The sequence below is a fragment of the Hemitrygon akajei genome, chromosome 16, assembly GCF_048418815.1.
Source record: "Hemitrygon akajei chromosome 16, sHemAka1.3, whole genome shotgun sequence".
NCBI classification, from domain to species: domain Eukaryota; kingdom Metazoa; phylum Chordata; class Chondrichthyes; order Myliobatiformes; family Dasyatidae; genus Hemitrygon; species Hemitrygon akajei.
Window position 1 is genome coordinate 53,584,811 of NC_133139.1, and position 17,965 is coordinate 53,602,775.

The 17,965-nt window shown below is 40.8% G+C and overlaps 1 protein-coding gene across 4 annotated transcripts in view; it reads left to right on the plus strand.

Moving 5' to 3' along the window:
- Nucleotides 1–17,965, plus strand: part of rfx2 (regulatory factor X, 2 (influences HLA class II expression)) — a 221,080-nt gene that overhangs the window by 198,465 nt on the left and 4,650 nt on the right. For all 4 annotated transcript variants that reach the window (XM_073068886.1, XM_073068890.1, XM_073068887.1 and 1 more), the window contains 2 exons: nucleotides 9,197–9,350; nucleotides 17,858–17,900. In XM_073068886.1, coding sequence (XP_072924987.1) covers nucleotides 9,197–9,350; nucleotides 17,858–17,900 — 197 coding nt within the window. The remainder of the gene's footprint in view (nucleotides 1–9,196; nucleotides 9,351–17,857; nucleotides 17,901–17,965) is intronic.

Below are 17,965 nucleotides of genomic sequence, written 5' to 3' on the forward strand. Positions count from 1 at the left end.
GCATCATTTTCATTTGGTGCATAAATGTTCATAAAAGTCCATAATTCTGAAAAAATTTGACAATGTATAATCACATATCTCCCCACAGAATCAATTATTACATTTTGTATTTTAATTGGTAAAGATTTATTAACCAAAATTGCAACTCCTCTCGATTTTGAATTAAATGAAGCTGCAATGACATTTCCAACCCAATCTCTCTTTAATTTCTTATGTTCTGTTTCTGTTAAATGTGTTTCTTGTAAAAAAGCTATATCTTTCATTTTCATTTTCTTTTCACAGGTCCATTAATTCCATTAACATTAAAACTTAAAAAATTAATTAAATTAATCATTCATAATACCATGGGAACTCTTTAAAATTCTCCATATTGCTATGAGTCTCTCCCCAACCATCCAGGCAAAAAAGAAGAAAAATAGAAGAAAGATAGCTAATATATATATAAAAAAAACAAAGTACGCCCCCCCACTAATGTTGCGATTAAAAAGAACACAACATTACCCCCCCCCCCCCCATTTTACGGGTCATGGCAATCGCCATGATTGTACACATGAAAACCGCAGCCATCGATCAGGAGCTCCTCCAGCTCCCCCGCAAAAAAAAAGAAACTATATTAATGAAGAAAAAAAAAGAAAATAATTAATGTCTCTACTCCCAATTAAAACTCCTCGACTATCTTTTTCCCTTATAAATGTCCATCAAGTCCAACCTTGTTTCAATCTTCATCATTAGTCCATTTCAATTCTATAATTCTTTACTCCTCTTCATGAACATCAGGTAATTCTTGTACAAATTTCTCCACTTTCTGATAGTCAACGAAAAAACTTCTTTCTTCGTTATCCAGGAAAATGATCAATTTTGCTGGGTAGCTCAATAAAAATTTATAGCCCTTTTCCCATAAAGAATTTTTCACTGGATTAAATTCCTTCTGCCTCTTCAAAAGATCGTAACTTATGTCTGGATAAAAAAAAACTCTTTTCCCTTCTATTATCAATGGCCCATTTCTCTTTTTAGCACCTTGAGTAGCCGCCTTCAAGATCATTTCTTTATCTTGGTACCTTAAGCATTTTATCAAAATTGATCTTGGATTTTGATCTTGTTGAGGTCTTGGTCTTAAAGCTCTGTGTGCTCTTTCAATTTCAATTACTTGACTTCCTTCTTTCATTTCCAAAATTTTCGGAATCCAATCTTGAAAGAATTTCATTGAATTTTCTCCCTCTGTACCTTCCATAAGACCAACAATTTTAATACTATTTCGTCTACTAGAGTTCTCAAACGCATCCATTTTTTCCAACATCTGTTTTTTTTCTATTGTCCAGGCAAGATTATCGTTTTCTATCTTATCTATTCTTTCATTGTTTTCTTCCACTTTTACTTCCATCTCTTTAACTTTATTATCCATCTTCTTTTGTTTTTCCACCACATTATCGAGTGTATTCTGTATCCTTCTTATATCTGTTCTTATAGCTTTTAATTCATTCATCATATATATCAGGATATCTTTTATGTCTCCTTTAATCTCTTCCTTCTTTTCTTTTTCTTCTTCCTCTGAACTTCCCAAAGAGTCTGATTCTACTTCCGATTCACTTCCAATTTCCCTTCCAGCCGTAGTTGGGATTTGTAGATTTGTTAATATCTGTTCATGCATACTTTCGCGCATGCATTGTTCTTGCCATTTCTTCTTAGAGACCGCCAACATTACTGCAACTTCCTGTCCCGCATCATCAGAAGTGCCATGCACTTCGCCGGGAGGAGATCCAACTTGAGTCCGAAGCTTCGCCGATACGGTTAGGCCTTTTTCTCCGCCGATTTGCGCAGTCTTCAAAGTAGTAGCTTTCTTCTGTTTCAATTTAGGAGCCATATCAAAAGATAATCCTGAGTTGCTTATAAATAGTTTCTAGTAGGTATTTGTTAACTCTTCTTCATTTAAACCCTATTTCATTACCTTTTACGAGAGAGCTGGATTCCCAACGTCTCGATCCTACGTCATCACGTGACGTCCCTCATTGTTAATACACTTTTTGAGGATGTTGGTTTAATTGGTATATGGAGGGACCTTTTCCCCGACAGAAGGGATTACACTCACTATTCTGCTCCCCATTCTGTATTTACAAGAATAGACTATTTCATAACATTTGGAAAAGACAAAGACAAAATAAACACCTGTGGAATTGGGACAATAGATGTAAGCGACCATGCACCTGCATATTTATCTGTTGATTCTGACCTACAACTAAAGAATACTATTTGGAAACTAAATTCAAGTCTACTCAATGATCCGTACTTTAAGGAACAAATTAAAAAAGAAATTGATCTCTACTTAGAATTTAATGATTAAGGAGAGGTTTCACCTCCCATTTTATGGGATACTCTGAAGGCTGTCTTAAGAGGGAAAATTATAGCGATATCTGCATATAAGAAAAAAATAAGGAATATAAGTGAAATTATAAAGTAAAAAATAAGTGAAATTCAAGAAGCTTTTGAAGTGTTTTACAAATCTCTATATTCCAAAGTTCCGGGGGAAGCATAACCCAAATTGACACCTTGTATTCTCTAGAATTACCCAGTTTAAGCGAAGAACAAAATAGAATGACCACAGCATCTGCAGTGAACTTTGTGTTTAAAATAGAACGATGACTGCTGACATAACTGAAGATGAATTAAAAGCTGCAATTAGTAAGCTTAAATTAAACAAGTCACCAGGATCAGATGGGTATACGGCAGAGTAGTACAAAGAATTTAAAAATGAGTTAATTCCTGTTTTACTCCCCACACTGAACTGGGCTCTAAAAAAGGCACAAATGCCACCCAGTTGGAAGGAAGCGATAATCTCAGCTATACCAAAAGAAGGGAAGGATAAAATGGAATGCGGGTCATTTAGACCAATATCCGCTCTTAATGTAGATTATAGATTATTTACCTCCATCATGGCCAAATGATTACAGGAGTTTTTACCCATACTGATACGTAACAATCAGACAGGTTTTATACGACAACGCCTAACACAAGACAATATACGAAGGACACTTCACATTATGGATCATATACAAAAAAATAAAATCAAAGCAATAGTGATAAGCGTGGACGCTGAAAAGGCATTTGATTCGGTTAATTGAAATTTTCTTTACAGAGTTTTATATAGATTTGGTTTCCAAGACACAATTATTAAAACTATACAGACACTATATAATAACCCTACTGCTAGGATTAAAATCAATGGATATTTATCAAATAGTGTTACTCTAAAAAGGGGCACGAGACAGGGTTGTGCATGGTCATCGCTACTCTTCGCATTATATCTGGAGCCATTAGCTCAATACATCAGACAAAATGACGATATCAGGGGAATTACTATTAAAGGGACAAAGCGTAGATTGGCTTGTAATGCGGATGACATTTTGATCTATCTAGGGGAACCAACATACACTTTACCTAAATTGATGCAATCCTTTGAACAATATGGTCAATTATCAGGATACAGGATCAACATAGATAAAACCCAATTACTTTCAGATTACTATAGCCCACCAAGAGAAATTGAAAGTAGATATCCCTGGGCATGGCACACAGTGTCTTTCAAATATTTGGGCATCATTATGCCAAAAGATTTGGCAAAATTATCAGAATGTAATTATCAGCCTTTATATAAAAAATTAAGGAAGATATGGCAAGATGGAGCCTGATTCCTTTTTTCAGTCTCGTTTCAAGGATTGAGTCTATTCAAATGAATATACTGCCCAGACTGTTATATCTCTTTCAGACCCTACCAACAGAGATTAATCAAAATCAATTCAATGAATGGAACAAGATGTTATCAAGGTATATTTGGCAGGGTAAAAGGCCTAGATTTCATCTCAAAACTTTGCAATTAGCAAATGAAAAGGGGGGATGGGGCCTGCCTTCTCTTAGAGATGATTATTTTGTAGCACAGTTGAGAGCTGTGATATGTTGGTGCAACCCATCATATGACGCTCAATGGAAGAACATTGAGGAGCAGGTACTTCCCATCCCCATACAAGCAATTTTGGCTGATGACAACTTGCAAAGGTACATAAATACTATTGATAACCCATGGGTGAAATTGACTCTTAAAATATGGAAAACTACTATAAAAGAATATAATCTAGAGGGAGATATTACAATTCTTCAATGGTGTGCATATGACTTGGATTTTACACCAAACAAATTGGATGCTAGATTTAAGGACTGGACAGCTAAAGGAATAACTGTTCTTTGCAACATAATGAAAGAAGGAACACTGTTCAGTTTTGAAATGCTTAAAGAGAAACACTTATTAGAAAAACAAGATTTTTATTGGTATTTACAGATGTGACAATATGTTAATAAGACGCTTAAAAATGTAACCAAGGCAAGTACATGCTTGATAGAGCTATTTAGAAAAGCATATAATTCAGATAATGGTAGTAGAATCATTTCAAGCATGTATAAGGGGTTGTCAAATCTTAAAACACATTCGACTTCATACATTAAAACAAAATGGGAGAAGGAAGGAGGGATAATTATATCTGAGGAAGAATGGACAATAATATGGAGGTATCAATGGAAGTGTACCAGTTCACAGAAATGGAGGGAGTTTGGATGGAAAAACTTGATAAGATATTTTATTACACCCTCTCAGAAATCCCATTATGATAGTAACCTCCCTATTTGCTGGAGAAATTGTGGAAATCAAAATGCAAATCATTATCATACTTTTGGGACTGCCCTGTTATCAAAAACTATTGGAGGGTGATACACAATTCCCTACAGGACATCTTTGAATGTGAAATACCCTTAGAAAGTAAGACCATATATTTTGGATATATACCTCAAGAATGGTTGAAAAGAAATAAATATTTAATGAATATACTGTTGGTGGCTGGTAAAAAGACTTTTACTAGGAAATGGTTATCAAAGGAGAGCCCAACTTTAAATGCATGGATGGAAATTACAATGGATATTTACAAAATGGAGAAGATAACAGCATCTATTAATCATAAGCTGGAACAATTTGATTCATACTGGGAAAAATGGTCTAACTACATAATGCCTCATGGGCCTGATTTTATTCTCACAAATCAATGAATATGTTGTAAAAAAAAGATCACTCCCTACTTGTACGTAGTTTTTTCCTTTTGCTTGTTTTCTCTTTCCGCTCTTTTCTATAGGTGTATACCTCAGATAAATACTTAGTGGAGATTTGTGATATATATGATATATATGTACAGTGTCTGAAATACATCTTGTAGAAATGTCTGTTTGATGATGAACTTCAATAAAAAAATAAATTACAAAAAAAAGAAAAGCTTACGAAGGGTTCAAAAAACTAGGTAATGATAGAGATCTAGAAGATTATAAGGCTAGCAGGAATGTGTTTAAGAATGAAATTAGGAGAGCCAGAAGGGGCCATGAAAAGGCCTTGGCGGACAGGATTAAGGAAAACCCCAAGGCATGCTACAAGTATGTGAAGAGCAAGAGGATAAGACGTGAGAGAATAGGACCAATCAAGTATGACAGTAGAAAAGTGTGTATGGAACCGGAAGAGATAGCGGAGGTACTTAATGACTACTTTGCTTCAGCATTCACTATGGAAAAGGACCTTGGCGATTGTAGGGATGACTTACAGCAGACTGAAAAGCTTGAGTATATAGACATTAAGAAAGAGTATGTGCTGGAGGTTTTGGAAAGCATCAAGTTGGATAAGTCACCGGGACTGGGCGAGATATACCCCAGGCTACTGTGGGAGACGAGGGAGGAGATTGTTGAGCCTCTGACAATGATCTTTAAATTGTCCGTGGGGATGGGTAAAGTTCTGGAGGATTGGAGGGTTGCAGATGTTGTTCCCTTATTCAAGAAGGGGAGTAGAAATTGCCCAGAAAATTATAGACCATTGAGTCTTATTTCAATGGTTGGTTGGTAAGTTGATGAAGAAGATCATGAGAGGCAGGATTTATGAACATTTGGAGAAGCATAATATGATTAGGAATGATCAGCATGGCTTTGTCAAAGGCAGGTCGTGCCTTACAAGCAACACACACAAAATGCTGGTGGAACGTTCCACCAGCATTTTGTGTGTGTTGCTTGAATTTCCAGCATCTGCAGATTTTCTCGTGCCTTACAAGCCTGATTAAATTTTTTGAGGATGTGACTAAAGATACTGATGAAGGTAAGAGCAGTAGATGTAGTGTATATGGATTTCAGCAAGGCATTTGATAAGGTACCCCATGCAAGGCTTACTGAGAAAGTAAGGAGGCATGGGATCCAAGGGGACCTTACTTTGTGGATCCAGAACTGGCTTGCCCACAGAAGTCAAAGAGTGGTTGTAGACGGGTCATATTCTGCATAGAGGTCGGTGACCAGTGGTGTGCCTCAGGGATCTGTTCTGGGACCCCCACTCTTCATGATTTTTATAAATGACCTGGATGAGGAAGTGGAGGGATGGGTTAGTAAATTTGCTGATGACACAAAGGTTGGGGGTGTTGTGGATAGTGTGGAGGGCTGTCAGTTTACAGCAAGACATCAACAGGATGCAAAACTGGGCTGAGAAGTAACAGATGGAGTTCAAACCAGACAAGTGTGAGGTGGTTCATTTTGGTAGATCAAATATGATGGCAGAATATAATATTAATGGTAAGGACTCTTGGTAGTGTGGAGGATCAGGGGGATCTTGGGGCCCATGTCCATAGGACACTCAAAGCTGCTACGTGGGTTGACTCTGTGGTTAAGAAGGGATATGGTACATTGGCTTTCATCAACCGTGGGATTGAGTTTGAGTTGAGAGGTAATGCTACAGCTATATAGGACATGGTCAGACCCTGCTTGGAGTATTGTGCTCAGTTCTGGCCAACTCACTATAGTAAAGATGTGGAAACTATAGAAAGTGTGCAAAGGAGATTTACAAGGGTGTTACCTGGATTGAGGAGCATACCTTACGAGAATAGGTTGAGTGAACTTGGCCTTTTCTCCTTTGTACGACGGAGGATGAGAGATGATCTGATAGAGGTGTATAAGATGATGAGAGGCATTGATCATGTGGATAGTCAGAGGCTTTTCCTAAGGTTGAAGTAGCTAACATGAGAAGGCATAGTTTGAAGGTGGTTGGAAGTAAGTACAGAGGAGATGTCAGGGGCAAGTTCTTTTACACAGAGGGTGGTGAGTGTGTGGAATGGGCTGCCAATGACTGTGATGAAGGCGGATACGATAGGGTCTTTTAAGAGACTCCTGGACAGGTAGATGGAGCTTAGGAAAATAGAGGGCTATGGGTAAACTTTGGTAGTTTGTAAAGTAAGTACATGTTCAGCACAGCATTGTGGGCCGAAGGGCCTGTATTGTGCTGTAGGTTTTCTATGTTTCTCTGTTTCTTATATCATTGGGGCAGGTTTGCTAGAGGCTGCAGGGTGGGTTTAAATTAATTTGGCAGGGAGATGGGAACCGAAGTGATAAAGGGTAAGTATGGGGCAATTGGTATACAAGTAGCAGCAATGTAGCAAAAGACAGGCAGATGATAGGACAAAATTGAAAAGGGTGACGAATACAGGACTGAAGGTGTTATATTAGAATGCACACAGTTTACTGAATAAGGTAGATGATCATGTAGCACGGGGGTCAGAAATGAGTGAAGTTGCTATTACTAAGGAGAATATGCTTGGGAAGTTGAAAGGTCTGAAGGTAGATAAATCACTGGGACCAGATAGACTGCACTCTAGGGTACTGAAGGAGGCAGCTGAGGATATTGTGGTGGGATTAATAATGCTCTTTCAAGATTCACTAGATTCTGGAATGGTTCCTGAGGACTGGAAAATTACAAATGCCACTCCACTCCTTAGAAAGGGAGGGAGTTTGAAGAAAGGAAATTATAGACCAGTTAGCCTGACTCAGTGGTTGCGAAGGTGTTGGAGTACATTATTAAGGATGATGTTTTGAAGTATTTGAGGTGTATGATAAGCTAGGATATAATGCAATAGCTGGTAAGGTGCTAGGGAATACTGGGGAACAGAGGAATCTTGGTATACAATACCAATGATCCTTGAAGATGCACGACAGACAGATCAGGTGGTTAAGAAAGCACACAAGGTGCCTGTCTTCAGTACCTAGGGCATAGTGTAATGGGACTACCAAACATAAGGCCACAGCTGGAGTACCATATGCTGTTCTGGTCACCAGAACAGATTTCCCAGGATGTTGTTGGGGATGGAGTGGTTCAGTTAGGAGGAGAGAATATAGGAGGGGTTATGTTCCTTGCACTGGAGAAAGTTGTTGGAAGATGTACACAGTTATAATATTTGGAAATTTTTCCCCATCGTGTCCATAAGCAGAGGACATAGTGAAGGGGTCTAAGGTTTAGAAGAAATCTGAGGAAGATTTTATTTTCAGACAGAATGTGGCTGAAATCTGGAACACACTGCCTGAGAGATTGGTGTAGGCATTGGCCATAATAATATTTGTGATATTCAGACAAGCCTTTGACTTGGTTTGGTACAGAAGTACTGGAAAATGGAATTAGTTTTGCATGAGGACAGGGTGAGCTGTCCTGTTTGTATTATGACAGGTAAAGCCACAAACACTACATTGAAAAGAATGTGGATCTTCAGATTTGAATTCTGCAGGCGGCCTGGAGCTCCAAAGGACATGTTCAGACACTTCAGTGCAGCATTTTAAGAAACTGCAGAATCCAGTAATGTGGCTGTCGCTCTGAAAACACATGGTGCTCTAGGCAGTTACAGCTGGATCATTGTTTCTATATACAGTGAGATTCCATGGAGACAGCGAAAGCTGGCTGGAGCTGAGACAGAAAGCTAGATTAATTTTTCAGCATCGAATGAAGTTTGGTGAAGGTGAACATTGGTGTTAGTCACTCAAAATAGGAACAGTTAATTTTTAACATTATCTCCATAATTCAGGGCAGGGTTGGAAGACTGAAGAGGAGGCAGGATGTGAGTGACATGTGAGGAGGAACAGTGGGAAGACTGAGGTTGTGGAGAGGGATTGTGGCAAGGCAATGCAAAGGGAGAGTGGGGCATGCTAGGGGAGGGCAAGACATAGCAGCAAAGTGATTGTGCTATTGGTGTTTGCATAAAATTGCAATGACAGCCATATGCATTTTCTATTCAGCTTAATGTCCCAGATGAACTGTTTGGTAAATATATCCGTATAGGTAAAATCTGCCCTAAGTTGTCCTGTAACACTTATATTTCAGTTCCATGGTTATACGTGACCTGACCTTACGTAGTGCCGCCAGCTTTGGCTCCTTCCATCTGATCCGGCTGCTGTATGATGAGTACATGTTTTACCTGGTGGAGCATCGTGTGGCACTGGCAACAGGCGAGACTCCGATAGCTGTGATGGGCGAGGTATGTCACGAACCATAGGATCACAGAATCACACAGTGGCAATCACAATTGCACAGTGGCAAAGCATTAGTGGTGCTGCCTTATTTCTAAGGAGCTGGACTCAATCCTCACCTCAAGACTTGTCTGTGTGGAGTTCTTCCTGATATTAGGGTTTTTTCAGGTTCTCCATTATCCTCCCACATCCTAAAAATATGCTGCTAGATTCATTTTTTCACTGTAACTTAGTAAATATAAAGGACAATCAGTTGCTGGGTATATGAGACAGATAATAAAGTGCAGATTTACTGGGAATAAGGAAGAGGTGAGACTGATGGGATTTCTCCAATAGGAGTCAACAAAAAAATCAATGGGCGGAAGGGTGTGTTGTATGTGAGCCATGTGGATCAATAGCAGGATGGGTCACTCAGTCTCTCGATCCAGTCCAGCCAATCAGTAAGTATGTATTAATCTAATTGTAACCTCAATCCTGGAGGACCTGAGTTACAGGGTTGAGGTTGGGCAGATTATGTCTTTAATCCTTGGGGCATAGGAGAATGAGGGGCGACCTTGTAGAAGATTTTAAAATTATGACAGGTATAGGTGGATGGTAACAGACTCCCCAGTGTAGGGGAGTCCAAAACTAGAAGCATAGATATAGGGCAAGAGGGGAAAGATTAGAAAAAGACTTAAGGGACAGTGTTTTCATGCAGAGCTAGTGAGTGTATAGAACAAGCTGCCAGAGGAAGTAGTTGAGGCAGGTGCGATAGTATTGTTTCAGAAGCTCTTAGATAGGTACAAGGAGAGGTGGGACTAAAGGATATAGATCGAAAGTGGGAAATTGGGACTAGCTGGGTGGGTACCATCATCAGCATAAGCCATTTGACCATAATAGCAGAATTAGGCCATTTGGCCCATCAAGTCTGCTCCATTTTCAATCATGGCTGATCCTTTTTCCCTCCTCCTCAGCCCCACTCACGACCTTCTCTCTATAACCTTTGACGCTGTGTCCAATCAAGAACCTATCAAGCTCTGCTTTAAATACACCCAACAACCTGACCTCCACAGCTGCCTGTGGTAACAAATTCCACAAGTTCAGCCCCCTCTGGCTAAAGAATTTTTCTCTGTTTTAAATGGACGGCCCTTTATCCAAAGGCTGTGCCCTCTTGTCCTAGACTCTCCCACCATGGGAAACATCCTTTCCACATCTACTCTGATAATGCTTTTCAATATTCAAAAGGTTTCAATGAGATCGCCCCCCCCCCCCCATCCTTCTAAAGTCCAGCAAGTACAGATCCAGAGCCATCAAACATTCCTTGTATGATAACCCTTTCATTCCTGGAATCATCCTTGTGAGCCTCCTCTGAACCCTCTCCAATGCCAGCACATCTTTTCTTAAGTAAAGAGGCTAAAACACTTCACAATACTCAAGGTGAGGCCTCACCAGTGCCTTTTAAAGCCTCAGCATCACATCCGTGCTCTTGTATTCTAGACCTCTTGAAAATGAATACTAACATTGCAATTGCCTTTCTCGCCACCAACTCAACCTGCAAGTTAACCTTTAGTGTGTTCTGCACAAGTACTCCCAAGTCCCCTTGTATCTCAGATTTTTGAATTTTCTCCTTGTTTAGAAAATAGTCTGCACATTTGTTTCTTCTGCCAAAGTGTATGACCATACATTTTCCAACATTGTATTTCATTAACCACTTTCTTGCCCATTCTCCTCATCTAAGTCCTTCTGCATCCTACCTGCTTCCTCAACACTAACTGCCCTTCCACAAATCTTTGTGTCATCTGCAAACTTGGCAACAAAGCCATCTATTCCATCATTGATACACATCATAAAAAGAAGTGGCCCCAACACCGACCCCTGCGGAACACCACTAGTCACTGGCAGCCAACCAGAAAGGGGTCCTTTTATTCCCACTCACTGCCTCTTACCCATCAGCCAATGCTCTAACCATGTCAGTAACTTTCCTGTAATACCATGAACTTCCAACTTGGTAAGCAGCCTTATGTGTGGCATCTTGCCAAATGCCTTCTGAAAGTCCAAATACACAACATCCACTGTATCACCTTTATCTATCCTACTTGTAATCTCTTCAAAGAATTCCATTAGGTTCATCAGGGCAAGATTTTCCCTTATGAAAACCATGCTTCCCAATCCTCTATCTTCCCACTAACTTTTGCTTTGTTGTTTTTCTTTTGCTTTTACATTAGCTTTGACTTCCCTTGTCAGCCATGGTTGTACTATTTTGCTACTTTAGTATTTGTTTTTGGAATACATCTATCTTGTACCTTCCTCATTTTTCCCAGAAACTCAAGCCATTGCTGCTCTGCTGTCATCCCTGCTAACATTTCCTTCTATCTCATTCCAACATTGCTGTACATTTCTATGTTCTATATTCTTATTTTCTTTGGCTAACTGCTCTCTCATACCACTGTAATTTCCTTTACTCTACTGAAATACTGCGACAACAGACTTTAATTTCTCCCTATCAAATTTCAAGTTGAACTCAATCATATCGTGATCTCTGACTCCTAAGGGTTCCTTTACCTTGAGCTCCCTAATCACCTCTGGTTCATTATGTAACACCCAATCCACTATAGCTGATCCACTAGTAGGTTCAATGACAAACTGCTCTAAAAAGCCATCTCAAGGCATTCAACAAATTCACTTTCTTGAGATCCATTACCACCTGATTTTCCCAATCTACCTGCATGTTAACATCTATGACCTTTGACATGCCTTTTCAGTTCCCCATTGTAATCTGTGGTCCACATCCTGGCTAATGTTTGGAAGCCTGTGCATAACTGCCATCAGGAGCCTTTTACCCTTGCAGTTTCTTAACTCAACCCACAAGGATTCAACATCTTTTGATCCAATGTCACATCTTTCTATTGTTTTGATGCCAACTTATACAACAGAGCCACGCCACTCCATCTGCCTACCTTCCCATCCTTGGACATTTAGCTCCCAACTACAACTATCAGTAATGGCCAGATCATAACTGACAATCTGTAAAACAAGATCATCCATCTTATTTCTTATACTCTGTGCATTGAGATTTAACACTGTATTTGGTACAATTTTTGATTCTGCATCCATAATGTACTGATACTGCTGGCTGCAATTTTGTCTTGTCATTTGCCTGCCCTTCCTGACAGTCTGTGCGCATGCTATCTTTGCTTTTTTTTTTACCATCCATTCTATACTGAGTCCCTTTACTCTAGTTCTCACCCCTCTGCCAAATTAGTATAAACCCAACCCAAGAGTTCCAACAGACCTGCTCACAAGACCTGGCCCACCTCAGGTTTAGGTGCAACCTGTCCCTTTTGAACAGGTCCTACCTCCTCCAGAAGAGATTACAATGATCCAAGAACCTGAAGCCTCCAAAATCATGCATTTCTCTGCTAAATCATCATGTTTTTACACTCACTGGCATGTGGCACAGGTAGCAATCCAGAAATTACTACCCCTGGAGGCCCTGCTTCTCAGTTTTCTACCTAGCTCTGTAAATTCTCTCTTTAGGACCTCTTTACTATTCATTACTGTGTCATTGGTACCAACATGTACCAAGACATCTGGCTTCTCACCAACCCCCCCCCCCCCCCCCCCACCAAAAAATGCTGTGATGCGATCCAAGACCTCCCTGACCTTGACATCTGGGAGGCAACATACCATCCAGGTGTCCCGTTCAGGTCTGAAGAATGTTCTGCCTGTTCCTCTATCACTACTGCTCCCTTATTCTCCCTCTTTGCCTTCTGTACCATGGACCCATGATCAGTGCCAGTAACTTGGTTTCCATGGCATTTCCCCTGGGAGGTCACCCGCACAACAATATCCAAAATGGTATACTTATTATTGAGGAGAAAGGCCACAGGGGTTCTCTGAGCTAACTACCTAGTCACCTTCCCATTCTTTCTCCTGACAGTCACCCAGCTACTTGCCTCCTTCAACTTCAGGGTGATTACTTCCCTGTAATTCCAATCGATGATCTTCTTACTCTCTCATGCAAGCTGAAGGTCACACAGCTACTGCTCTAGATCCCTAACATGGTCTGCAAGGAGCTGCAGCTGGATACACTTTACACAGATGTAGTTCCAGAGTCTCCCAGGACTCCAACATCCAGCATGAAGAACACACGTGGAAAATCCTGGCAATTCTGGAAAATGTTTCTCACCCTCTCTGCATGCTATCTTGACTGAACAGAGAAGCACTTTAGTAATAGACTAAGACAACTGCACTGCTCCAAAGTGTGCTATATAAGGTCATTCTTACTCTTGGCCATTAGGCTCTATAATGAGTCAACCTATACCCGGGGAAGTGATGACACCCTCCTGTTAGACTGTTTGTGGTAACTTATTTTTCTACTTGTCTTCTAATGTTTATATCTGTGCACTTGTAATGCTACTGTGACACAGCAATTGCCTTTGGGAATAATAAAGTATCTATCTTAAACTATACTAAATACCTCTGACACAATAAGAAAAATGGTAAACTTAGCTTACCTGGAGGGACAAATTACCCAGAACTAATGCTTCTTCTGAGCCTGACACTCCTACTCTCACCACTAGCTCACCCCCAACAATGGCTGCTCCACTGGGTAAGTTCTCTCTTCTGCACTTTTATTTACTCCTCTCTGCACTGTTGATTGGGTGCGAAATGACACTGAACACCCGTGAAGCTCTCTGTTTAAACAAGCACTTTCAACCTGCGAGTAACCTCCTCACTGTGTGCTGCTCCTGTCGGTGATAGGGCTGCCGGAATGAGTGTGTATCTGTGCTGTATTGCTATGACTCTGCATTCCCACCTGTCCAATGACCTTTCACACCCTCTGCTTATCAACAATCTGGCTATAAATTAGAAAAGCTCTAGATGCTGAAAATCTGAAACAAAAACAGAATGCTGGAAAATCTCTGCATGCAAGATAGCAGCTGTAGGAAGAGAAGCAGCTAATGTTCTAGATTGTGATCCTTTATCAGAACTAGGGAACTGAGAGAATAAGATAGTTTTCAGTTACAGTAAATGAAGGGATAGGCAGAACTTTGTATTGCTAATAGTAGGCGAGAGGGACATACCCAGTGGTCCAGTCTACTGGTAGGAAAGAGGAAAACGGAGGCCAAATGAAGACCAACTCTGGTACCAGAATGATGTCCCATTCTGATACTGATAGAATTGCCTGATTTTGTAGATTTCATTATAAACTCCTACAGCTGCAGCATGCCCAGAGAGAGAGAGAGAGTGAGATGTTTTTCCTCAGGCTTGCTTTTGGCCTCACTGTAACAGTGCAGGAGACCACAGACTGGTAAGTCAGAGTGGAGTAAGGTGGAGAGTTAAAGTGTCAGCAACGGGAAGGATACGTCTTACACAGTGAGAAGTGTGGTAGGACAAAGGAATCTGGGAATACAGATCCATAATTCTTTGAAAGTGTCATCACAGTTAGTTAAGATCATAAAGAAAGCTTTATGAAGCACATTGGGCTTGACTACAGGCTTGTTACATTGAAATTGTATATGATGTTGGTGAGGTCAAATTTGAATACTGTGTGCAGTTCAGTTCACCTACCTGATTGAAAGAGAGCAGAGAAAATTTATAAGGCCATTGTGGAAATTGAGTTACAGGGAAAGGTTGAATAGGTTAGGACTTGATTCCTTAAGACATACAAAACTGAGGGGAGATTTGATAGTGAGGGATATAGATAGGGTAAATACAAGCAGGCTTTTTCCACTGAGGCCATGGGTTTAAGGTGGAAGGTGAAATGTTTAAGAGAAACATGAGGGGGAACTTCTTCACTCAGAGGGTAGTGCACGTGTGGATCGAGCTGCTAGCACAGGTGGTGAATGTGGGTTCATTATCAACATTTGAGGGAAATTTGGATAGGTACATGAATGAGAGGGATATGGAGGGCTATGACAGGTACAGATCAATGGGACTAGGCAGATTAATGTTTCGGCATGGACTAGGTGGGCCAAAGGGCCTGTTTCTGGTGCTATAGTGTTGAGGGGATATTCCTTCTGGTGAGAGTATCCAGAACTAGAGGGCATAGCCTCAAAATTGTGAGCCAACCTTTTAGAACAGAAGGAAGGAGGAATTTTTAGTCAAAGAGTGGTGAATCTGCGAATGCTCTGCTACAGACTGCAGTGGAGGCCAAGTCTGTCAGTATACTTAAAGGAGAAGTTGATAGATTCCTGATTGGTCAGGGCATCAAGCAATATGCTGAGAGGGCAGGTGTATGGGATTCGGGATCAGCCATGATGAAATGGCGGAATGGACTCGATGGGTTGAATGGACTAATTCTAGTCTTATGTCTTGTGGTCTTATGACTCTCTAGCTCCTTTGTTTTCTCCGGTGTTGATGAGACCACACTGTGAATGCCAAATACGGTACAGAAGATTGGAGAAATACAAGTGAAAAGGCTGCTTCACCTAGAGGCACCGTTCAAGAGTATAGATGGTAGAAAGGGCAGACATGACAAGGGAGTTTTGAAAATGGAGTTGAGGTGAATGTGTCTGATGGTGGAATTTTGTTGGAGATGTGGCAGAGAATGATCTTTTAAAAGTATTATGGAGGGAGAGGCCCAGGAAACCCACTCCCTTTTCAGTATTTTGGAGGGATCCCTCTGCACCCTTTATGACTCCCTGGTGACCTCTGTCCTTCCCACTATCTGAATAGCTGAACACTACTTGCAGGTGAAGCAGTCATTCATGTGCACTGTCCAGGAAGAGAGAAGGTAAGAGCAGGGTTGTGGAAATAGTTAAAATGCAGGCTAATGCTCTGTCCTCCATCTCTGAGCCCACTTTTTTGGCAAGGACATGCCACCACGCACTGATGACTCCTTCTGCTGTCTTCAACCCTCCTCCTCTTCCTGGACACACTGCCCTGGTCTTCTGCCTACTCTAGACCTTTTCATTGCCTACTGCCAATGGGACATCAACAGTCAAGCATCTTCAACGCTCCTCTCTCCAATTCCATCCTCACCCCTTCCGAACGCTCTGCTCTCCACACTGATCCTAACCTCACCTTTAAACCCACAGATAAAGGGGATGCTGTAGAACTCTCAGACTGTGCAGACTGATACTCTCAGATATCTCCTCTTACTTACTCCCAAATGGGATCCCATCAAGGAGCTCCTGGCCATTGTCTCCCACACCATCACTGACCATAATAGCTCTGGGGATTTCCCATCCACTGCTACCAACCTTATACTTCCCACACCCTGCACCTACTATTTCTAGCTCCTACTCAAGATCCACAAACCCGTTTGTCCAGGTAGACCCTCTTGAGATTTAGGAAAAAATTGGAGCCACTAAAGGAAACCTCCAGTCACAAGGAGTTGGGAGTTCAGGGTTTAATTCCAACATCACCAGTAGAGTCTGGACTGAAAATGCATAGGTTTTCAAGGGTGCTTCAGCTTCCTCCCACAGTCTAAAGACATATCAGTTAGTAGGCTAATTTGTTATTGTGAATTATTCTGTGATTAGACTAGGCTAGGGTTGGAAGGGTCTATTTTGCACTGTATCTCTAAATAAATAGTGAATAAATAAATCACAGTAAATTCTAGGGAAGTACTTTGAAGTCACAGAGGCATCACATAGTTAGGAGATGTGAAAATGAGGGTTGGGGTAACAGAACAGGTCCTTCAGCCCAGCACGTGTGTGCCTACTAGTTTGCTTGCATGTGGTCCGTATCTCATCATTCCCTGCCTGTACATGTGTCTGTCTAAAAGTCTCTTAAACATTGCTATCTTACCTGCTTCCAATGCCTTTTTTGGCATTCCAGGCACCTTCCACAACCCGCATAAAAGAATTTGTGTCATAAACCTTTAAACTTTACATCACTCACCTTAAAGCTATGCCCTCTAGTATTTGACGGTTCTATCCTTGGGGCACCATGGTAGTGTAGCAGTTATTGCGACGCTATTACATCTAAGGTTATCGGAGTTCAGAGTTCAATTCCAGCATCTTCTCTAAGAAAGTTCATACATTCTTCCTATGAGTGTGTGGGCTTCCTCCCACTGTCCAAAGACGTACCAGTTAGCAGGTTAATTTGCATCTGTAAGTTGTCCCATGTTTAGGCTAGAGTTAAATGGGTGGGTTGCTTGGACTGGAAGGGGCTGTTCCACTGTATTACTAAATAAATAAAAATAAAATTGATACTTTATACATTACAGGTTTCTATCATCACCCCTCTGCCTCCGACACTCCAGAGAAAACAGTCCAAGACTGTCCAACTTCTCTGTATTGTTAACCCAAGAGGTGAACCACCGTTAAGTGTCCATAACCTTTCTGTTTCAAATGCTTCAAATGTGGCCGCTTTAAACTTTACACAGCTGCAGCATGACTTCCTAACTCCCTTGGATAGAGCTGATTTTTTTTAAAACTAAGCTTCAATCGAAAATCTGACGGGAATTTTCATTATTTTTTGGTCAGTCTAATTTGAAGAAGAGAAATATTAAGTGGTCTCTAGAGTAAATATGACTGGACAGGAGAGCTAAGCATTCTAATTCCATATGTTCTGCCTCTTGTAGTTTGGTGATCTGAGCTCCATGTCTCCTCTACAGATGGAGAAAGGTAAGAACTTTCTTAATGTAGACTGCCTTGGGCATCTCCAAGTTCCAGGTCTGGAGATCCCTGGC